This window comes from Marmota marmota, unplaced genomic scaffold (genome assembly GCF_001458135.2).
Source record: "Marmota marmota marmota unplaced genomic scaffold, marMar, whole genome shotgun sequence".
In the NCBI taxonomy this organism is placed as follows: domain Eukaryota; kingdom Metazoa; phylum Chordata; class Mammalia; order Rodentia; family Sciuridae; genus Marmota; species Marmota marmota.
Genome location: NW_026000075.1, coordinates 13,426,273 through 13,436,090, shown reverse-complemented (window position 1 = coordinate 13,436,090; position 9,818 = coordinate 13,426,273). Strand labels below are relative to the sequence as shown.

At 36.5% G+C, this 9,818-nt stretch overlaps 1 protein-coding gene across 6 annotated transcripts in view; it reads left to right on the top strand.

The window, feature by feature from the left end:
* Window positions 1–9,766, top strand: part of LOC107149531 (EGF-like and EMI domain-containing protein 1) — a 613,012-nt gene extending 603,246 nt beyond the window's left edge. For 3 of the 6 annotated variants that reach the window (XM_048814354.1, XM_048814352.1, XM_048814353.1), the window contains 3 exons: window positions 1,580–1,708; window positions 3,524–3,652; window positions 7,933–9,765. In XM_048814354.1, coding sequence (XP_048670311.1) covers window positions 1,580–1,708; window positions 3,524–3,652; window positions 7,933–8,084 — 410 coding nt within the window. In that variant the 3' untranslated portion in view covers window positions 8,085–9,765. Of the gene's footprint in view, window positions 1–1,579; window positions 1,709–3,523; window positions 3,653–7,932 lie in introns of all 6 variants that reach the window. The other 3 variants (XM_048814351.1, XM_048814349.1, XM_048814348.1) reach the window with 3 other exon arrangements.
* Window positions 9,767–9,818: the final 52 nt, after the last annotated feature.

Sequence of the window (9,818 nt, the reverse complement as noted above, 5' to 3'; positions counted from 1 at the left end):
TATATATTTCTCTTGTTATTTCCTTTTGTGTTTGCCTCCTTTTTCTACTCCTTAATTATTGTCTTTCCTAATGATATATCTGTCCTGAGTAACTCTATGCAGACATGAGAAGGGTCCACTCCATCAACATGGGCAAACTCAGCTCTGTGTGCCCCAAACGGGGTAGGGAACAGGGGAGACAGAGAGAGATAAAAAGTAGAAAGGAAGGATGATGGATGGAAGGAAAGTAGGAAAGAAGGAAAGAAAGAAAGACAAGGGGAAATAATGGAAATTAAAGGGTGAGTAAACTTTGTTTCATAGGTGGACGGCAGACACATCTCTAGGGAAACCTGGAGATAAGAAATGGAAATACTTTGTCCTAGTCAGGCTTAGTTCTGGCACACTTCCTCAAGAGGACCATCTCCTTAGGCAGATAACAATTTAGCTTATAAAGAAACACATTTGCTTGGATACAAGGTTTCTAAAGGTGAACCATTACTCCTAATAGTTACAAAAAGTAACTTACAAAAGTAGTGATCTTCAACTCTGGAGGAAAAATAGAACATGCTGGACTTACCAGAAGGCAGTTGTGTATTGTATTTAATAGGTGATGTAAGGAAAATTTTCAATGATTAAATTTCATTGACTATAAATTCCAACTTCTGGCCAGGCAAGATGGTACACACCTGTAATCCCAGCAGCTCAGGAGGCTAGGGCAGGAGGACCTAGAGTTCAAAGCAAATGCAAGGCAATAAGCAATTCAGTGAGGCCCTGTTTCTAAATAAAATACAAAATAGTACTGGGGATGAGGCTCAGTGGTTGAGTACCCCTGAGTTCAATCCCCAGTACCCCTCCTCCCAAAACTTCCAACTTCCATGTAAGATGTGCACCATATTTCTTGTTTTTTATCCTCTTTCTCTCTCCTTTATTCCCATTCCCACTGTGCTTCATACCCCCTCTGTTGTCCATTCCCAGGATTTTAAATATCAAAAACTATATGGGGGACTGGGGATGTGGGTCAAGCAGTAACACGCTCGCCTGGCATGCGCGGGGCACTGGGTTCGATCCTCAGCATCACATAAAAATAAAATAAAGATTTTGTTTCCACCGAAAACTGAAAAGTAAATATTACAAAATTCTCTCTCTCTCTTCTCTCTCTCTCTTAAAAAAACTATATGAATCATCTTCCACAGACACTGTCTTATGAAAAAACAATTCAAAATTATTATCATTAAATTTATCTTTAATCTGAAGTTTGAAGACTGTTCTTTTAGGTGTTTATAGTTTGACAGGGTTTAGTGATGTTTTTGCCAACTATGGCACATCAGAGCAACTAAATTCCACATACATGAAGATATTTCAAATTATCTTATGGATGTTTCTAAGCTAGTTTCAGAGAATGGCATCTGTATGTTCACTTATTCACATGAGTAAACTATTGTCAATGTACTTCTCCATATAGCTTTTTCTTATTTTCAAATTTTCTTTTTCCTTCTCCTTATTTGGTCTTTAGAAACAAATGACCTGGAGCATATTCTTTAATTTTTCCTGTATTTATTTTTAAGAGTTAAAATAGCATTTTGACATTTCTGTTTTCCAGCATGCCCACCTGGTTTTTATGGCTTGAATTGTGCTCACATCTGTGACTGCAAAAATGGAGGCAGCTGTGACATAAGAAGTGGACAGTGCATTTGTCCAGCAGGTTTTCATGGCAGCCAGTGTGAAAAAGGTATAGCCAGAGCCCTTTTAAGTATCGGAACATGAATATTCTGTGTGACTGTGAGATCTTCCCAACCAGGGGCAGACATGCAAACCCAAACTGAAATTCTGTAACAGTCTCATAGTTTCTGACATCAAAGTAACAGGAATTCACTCAGTGACCAATTTAATGGGTCCTTCTGATTTTGCTGCCTCATTGTGGCTTCTAATTTGTTGTTGACTTTTGTGCACAAAAATGTTATTTTCCCTTAAATGAAATTGTTTAACATCTCAGAACACAATTGAAGCTGTTAGTCTTCAACAGATGAAGATTCTACCTCTGAATGAAAGGAAACATTTCAGTAAATATTTTTGAAGAAATATGACATATATTGAGTTCAATGGTACTGAAACTAATACAAAGACTACGAAAATATTAAAAGAGGTGTTTAGGAATTTATCACTAGAATGTGATCACAGCTATGAGTGTTTATGAAAATATAAAGGTAAGAACTTAGGCTACTCAATTTGAAATATTATGAAACCCCTTAATGACACTGATCAATTCAATTAGAAGTAATGCCAGGCAGACTACATATTTTGGGTTAACAACTAGGAGTACCATTTTGACCTATTTTATGTACATTCTTATGCACAGAATTACAACAATCATGATGATGTTAATAATATAATGATAATAGAAATTTAACTTTATGTGATAAATCAAGTTATTGTCTGTGGCCTTTTAAAAGCATCTCTATTAGTCCCATACCATATTCTCAGATGTCACTAAAGCTTTGTATACTTTATCTCTTATTCATCCTCTATTAATATATTATTTAGTAATTCAATAAAGTGATAATTATTATATGCCTGTTTCTGTGTTAAATTCTGGAAATATAATGGAAGACATGGAACTTATAATCTTCTAGAAAGATGCACAATAAATAACACTTTGAGGGAAAATGTTTTAAAAAATAACACTTAGCCAGTAGACTTGGTATTCTTCCTTAAATTTCTATCTTCAGTTTATTTATTTTCTCAAAAATATAAACCAGTGTCAAAGTAAGTCAATTTTAAATCCTAAATATCAAATGAGAATGGACCTTATTTCTGAGAATTCTAAAACTTTCTTCTTCTGACCAGCAAATCTCATTTTATCATCCCACTTTGCTATTTGGAACTCAATCTTGATGATTTTATCATTAATCTCAATTTAAAGGTTTTATTGTTCAATATGGTAGTCATTAACAGAATGTTGCTGTTTAATTTAACTTAAAATTCACCTCCATAGTCACACATGACACATTTCAAGTACTCAGTGGCCAGTTGTATCTATTGACTACCATATTGGAAAGCACAGTGTTACGGTTTGGATGTGAGGTATCCCCCAAAAGCACACATGTGAGACTATGCAAGAAAGTTCAGAGGAGAAATGATTGGGTTGTAAGAGTCTTAACCCAATCAGTGATCCCCTGATTGGGATTTACTAAGTGGTAACTAAAGTGGTAGGGTGTGGCAGGAGGAGGTGGGAATTGGGGCATGGCTTTAGGGTATATATTTGTATCTGGCAAGTAGAGACCCCTCTCTCTGCTTTCTCTTCACCATGTGAGCTGCTTCCCTCTGCTACATTCTTCCACCATGAGGAATGGAGCCAGCCTTTTCTGGACTAAGACCTCTGAAACTATGAGCTCTTAAATAAACTTTTCCTCTTTTATACAGTTGTTTTGGTTGCATCCTTTAGTCACAGCGGTGAAAAAGCTGACTAAAACACGCACGGTATAGCACATTTCCATCAGTGAAAGCTCAAGGGGTTCATATTTCAGCGTTTCTCTTTCCTTTGTAGAGTGTCTGCTGGGAATGTTTGGAGACAATTGCCATCAACTTTGTGACTGTGAAGGAAAAAGTTCCTGCCACCCAGTAACTGGGAAATGCCTCTGCCCACCCGGGAGAACTGGAGCTCGATGTGAAGCTGGTATGAGCCAAAGCACCTCAGAACTCCCCTCGGATTCATGTTCACATAGAGATCTGCAGACACCTTTATGCTAGAAATAACATTCTATTAAAGACCACTGTCCGAATATTGCTTTACACCTTGCCCTTAGCAAGATGAATCAAGGTTTGTATTCTTACATCACAGGCACCCACACTGGCAATTTGGTTGACAGAGGGCATAAGGTAAGTACCTACATAGTCAACCTGATAACAAAGGTGATTCACAGAATTCAACAGAATAAAGTAATTATCATACACAGTCCCAGAAATATTTTTGAGACTGAAGCTCCCAGGTAGTCTCTGCAAATTGAAATCTATACTTTATTTTCCTTTCCAATCACAGGAAGAATGACCCAGAATGAAAAGCTCTAATTCTTCAGGAACTATCCTAAGAAGAGGATAGAGTAGACTGAGATGATTGCTGACTAATCATTTATTATTAAACTTGATGAATGCTCGCCAGATCAAAAGGCTTTAAATAATTCACAATAGTCCTGAAAGACAGAGCCTGCCTCATATATGACCCAAAACAGTGTGTTTAATGTCAGAATTTACTTTCATTATCTTCAAAAAGAGAAAGGCTAAGACTATGTATTTCTAAGATCATTTCCTGCACTAATAATCTATGATCCTGTAACGTGGGGTTATAATAATGGTAAGAAAGCCACAGTAACCTTCTAGCTCATTAAAAAAAAAAATGCTATTCAGCAGCGCTTTCACCTCTGTACATCCCACTTGCTTCTGAGCAATAGCAATACAGCTGCTTTCTTTGAATGCCAGGGATTATCCTAAATATTTTGCCTCAGTTCATTTTGTTCTCACCACAACCCTACAAGGTTGTCACTAGTCAGTCATATTCCTATTTGTCAGAAGAAAAAGCTGGAGCACAGAAAGTTAGCAAGTGGCAGAACCAAGATTTAAACCCAGACGGTCTGGTTCCAGACTTTGTGCAAGGCTATCCGTAGACAATACTGTATGTGAATGTGTGCATATACTCCAGAATAAGAAACCACCAATGGCTCTCAAGAATGCTATATTCCTTATTATCTCTTCTTCCATTTTTCATAGACTTGTCTAATATGATCAGGAGGTTATGAATATTGATTTGGAATCCTTTGGCTTTTCCAACCTCTCTCTCTCTTTCTTTTCTCCCTCCCTCCCTTTCTTCCTCTTCTTTCTTTTCTTTTCTTTTTTTTTTCAAAACTGTGTCATTTAAATTTCTGATCCATGTGTACTATAAGCTTTTTGAGAGTCCAGTCCAAATTATTTTTAAATTTTTCTTTTACCAGAAAAGAAGCTTAGAGCACAGTTTAACACTTGATAAGCTTCAGCAAATGTTTGTGGAAAGGATTCTTCTCTTCTCAGCATTCTTCAGGAGTCAGAGTGGACAGAGGACTTGAACCTTGTCACAACTAAATCTATCAGAACAAATATCTGCAGTACATACGTCATTCATTGAATGGGCACTAAAAGCAGAATGCTTATAGCATTTGTGGTCCCACCTGAACACTGAAGACAACCACAGATGTTTATTGAGTGCACATTATGTACCGTGCATTTTAGTTTATTTTCTGTGCCCTTCCTGTCATCACCACTCTTGTGTTACAGATGAGGAAGCTGAAATTAAAAAAAATTAAAAAAAAAACAGCTAAGTACCTTGCCCATTGTTACACAGCTAGGAAGTGGCAGATTAGGAATGTGAAATAGATAGTCTGGGTTCAGAGCTGAACTTTTACCATCCCCATTATATCACCTCTCAGGGGACAGAAAGAATAGGAAGTGATTTTGCTTGTCCAAATGCACTGTCCAATATGATAGTCATTAACCATATATTGCTAATCAATTTAAATTTAAAACTTAAAATTCACCTCCTCCCTTACGCAGGACATACTTCAAGCACCCAATGAACACATGAAGCTATTCACAACCAATCTGGATAGCACAGTATAGGACATGTCCATCACTGCAGAATGTTTTATTGGATAGCACCCAGCAGTGTTTTAAAACTAATCACTAAACCAAGAGAGCTTATGGACAGGATGTAAGTTAAAGAAGCCTCTATCTTCTATAGTCTAAATTCCTGTATCACATATCTCTCACCATCCAGAAGCAAATTGCCACATTACTGTGGATCTCTGGGTACCCCAAGGTCCCTCTTGTCATGAGCTCATGAAGGTGCCCACAGCCTACACAGATGCACTACCAGGTCTTTTATTTGCATTTTTATTTTCAATTAGGCACAGTTCATCTGCTATATTAACTGTGAGCAGCTGTGTCTACGCAGTCGCCATAAAGATAAAAGACCTCATTTTAACTTGAACTCTGGTAAAGGGCCTATTAAACAGCCATAATATTAATTCATAAAAGAATGTAACAACTTTTTATTGGATTATTCCCCCCCTTGGTAAATTAACATTTGCAGACATTCAAACAGATGTCTTAAATACACACCGTTATTAATATGAAAATGTGGTATTTTTATAAATTAAAATCAGATTCTGTACTGCTCAGGAGAGATCCTGACTAATAACTCTCTTTCAAACAAGAAAACATGGTCTTACCACCAAACTAAGTAATCCTGCAGTACACTGGACCAAGGTGGGCATGTGGGGCTAAATTTGAAATAACATATAACTTCTTAATTTTTTTTTCACAAAGCTCAGTGGTTTAGAGAAAAGAATCATTTAAAAGCAGCATTTGCTCTGCCTCCAAAACTTCCTTCTGAAGGAAGATATTCAATTGCTGTTTGCTAACATTGAGCCCCGTTCAAAAAAAACAAAAAGTTACAAAATTGGTTTGTGTTTCTATTTGCTTCATATTTAAAATCTAATTAATCTAATTAGTTGATTAAGATGAGAGAGGTAGACCACAACTTAGCCTACCTTCAAGAGAGTTGAAAAACTAAGCATCCAACTGCTCATGAAATATTTATGAGGAACCAATCTCTAATCCAGAAAAGAGGATATTGAGGCAATAAAGATGTATTCAACAACATTTTGCTCGTGGGCTCAAATTAACGATCCTACCTATATCCTCATGTTTATAATGATATTTCTGAAATTTTTACTTTTTCCAACCTGCTACTTTCTTGTTTTGAGCTTTCTTCTACATATGCCTTATGTCTTCTTTGTAGTAGTGCAAGAAGAGGAAAGAACACTAGGTGAGAATTCAGAAATGCAGCCCTGCCATTCAGCAAGGATGTAACAATTGAGAAGTTCACTTATGCCATATCAAACCTCAGTTTATTTCTCTCTAGAATGGGAGAGCTTACCTCACTGCCATGCCCACCTTAAAGGTATTTGTTAAAATCAATTAAGATAATGTATTAAGAAGAACCCCCTTTGCTAACTGGACAAAAGTAGGTGATTGTCCTGAAAGCAAAGCGAAGTCTCTCTGGTCCTTAAACATTGGTAAATTGAGTGACTTCCCAGTCCTGCCTGACTGGCCAGGAAATGTGAGGTTACTTTTTTCCTGTGGGCTGGGCTGGGCTTTCTTATCCTCACAATCCTTCAAAAAATGAACCTTTTTTTTTTTTCTCTGCTAATTCTTTCCTGGATACCAGACTAAGAGCAAACACCCAGGCTGCTCCCTTTTATTCCACATTTAGTTATTTATAAAGCTAACACTTTTTAATTCCTTCCCTTCATTTTCCTACTGGTTGTAAGTATAGTACGATTCAACTTAGAGATCGTTTGAATCCCTCAGTGCCAGTGCATAGAGCAGGATTTTGCAGCAGCCGACACACAGGGGATCTATGGCCCTTTGACATATTTTAAGAGATGAAAGAGTTGAATTTAAAGCCATTTCACTTTCAACAACAGAAGCACAAATAATCGTGTTTTTAACCTGAAGACAAATCTCAGGTATTGTGTATTCAGGGTGCATCTTGCAGTTTTTCTGACCTCTAGGCAACTAATCCATTTTCCCTGTGTCCCTCACAATGCTACTTCTATAAATGTTACTGAATAATCTAATTCTGAGAAAGCACTTTAAACATATCAGTGGCTGTCCTGACTTCTCCTCTTCCCATTTTGTCACACACTTCCTTCTTACTCCCTACCCTCCTCCTGGTTGCTTTTGAAATAGTTGCTTTCATTATACAACATTCTAGCATGGGAAAAAGATACCACAGGATACAAAAAGGTTTTTTTTGCAAGTCTATCATTATCCTATTATATTCCAAGAAGTAACAGTGAGAAGAAAACTGTGCTTGAGAAACATATTTGAATTGCTGTCATTTTTACTTATTTTCCCTCACAGAATGCAAGCCAGGCCAGTATGGATGGAACTGTGCTCTGGAGTGCCAATGTGCTCAGGGAGCTACTTGCAACCCTCTCAATGGGAACTGCACTTGCCCCTCAAGGAGGATGGGTCCAACCTGCGAGGAAAATGGTTTGGACCATCCTCAGTAACCAAATACCAGCAGATTATTGGTTGGCTAATAGACTTTTGTTGAAGTTCACCCACAGTTTATCATCTGAACTTGGCAGAGAGATGTACTTTCTCAACCATCTTCTTCCCAGCCTTACTTGTTATGAGGGGAAAACGGGACATCTCCAGTTTATCACTTCCACTCATTAGTCCAGTCCCTTGCCTAACTTCCCAACTTCCCTTTGCTGAAGAACATAACCCAAGAATAAGAGAATGTTTTTTCAGGATCCGAACCATAGTAACATTTGGACTAATAAAAGAACCTCTTTTTTTATGTGCACAGGAGGTATTTAAATTTGGAAGGAAGAACTGCTTTTCAGTTCAGGTTGGACTGCACTGAAATATTCACACCTATTCAATGAAGACCTCAGTGGCCATTAAGGAGCTGGATCCTCTTTAGAAATGTCTAGAATTTCATCTATTTATTCTGGGGATCCTGCTTCACAGCTAACTCTGCTTCACACTGCTAATGTATTGTATTTCAAACATGACTCTTGTTGTGGCAGACTCTTAAGATTCTAGCCACATAAAGATCAGGGTAAAATATGACATACATATTTACAGTGAATCATCAAAATGTTTAGGGCTGTTTTTCCTGTCACTGGCCAGGGGGCAGGAAAAAAAAGCAGATAGAAGTGGTTAAGGCCAGTGCTTAGCCTACTCTGGGGGACATGAATTTCCCATAAATTAGGACCAGATTGGATTTAGACTCTTAATCCAGATTGGTAATCTTGACTCAAATTGCTCATCATTTAGGATAATTTTACAGCCACTTGTAAGCATAAAATGGGCCCTGGGAAAAGCCCAAGAAAACACAATGATAAATACAATTTTATTTTTGCTCTCAAATATTTTATAAACATTTAGATTTTCAGACTGCTAGCTAATTTACATTAACAAACAATAACTTTCTTGATTGGAAATGTTACTCAGGTTACCTGTTTCTCATGCTTTTTCAAAAATAGAAAATAGCAAAAGTACATAACTTGATGTTATTTATACAAATGATGAGAGAGTCTTTTAAATCAAAACTGATTCAGGATAAATTGAAGGCAGAATGGATAAAAAATACTTATTTCTATCAATTCAATACAGTTGTTAATCTTTACTTAAACTTATCTTCCTCTATTTCAGCCTACCTGCATGGAAAGCCTGCCACAATTAATGTCATTAAGTGAAATAAAGATTCTAACGAGAGAGCATTTCCTCAGGGATTCTTTATAAATAATTTAGCTTAGTCTTAAAAGAGATACAATTTACTTTTTAATTTTTATTCAATATTTGGAATTAAAGTTTTACATTTACATGCATTTTAACTATTTATATAGTAATTAGTATTCCAATTATTTGTTGGAGTCAATTAAAAAACATGTTTTTTTCTGAACATTTGCCCACTTTCCTTAGTCAACATTTTCCATTTCTCTCAACTATAACTATCTAACCTACAGAGAGACTAAGCAGCATAAAATCAACATTCTCTCTTGGGCTAATATCCACCTGTGTACTCCTTTTATTTTAGCAGTTATTAAAGACAGTAACTCAAACAGGGTAAAAAACAAGAAATCAGATTTCTTTTCTTTACCTGAGAATCTCCAGTAAGACGTAAGAGCAACTCTAGATTTAGTAGAAAGAAAAGAATTATGGATGTTTTTGGCAAAATTTTTCTTTTATATATATTTATATATATATATATATATATATATATATATATAAAA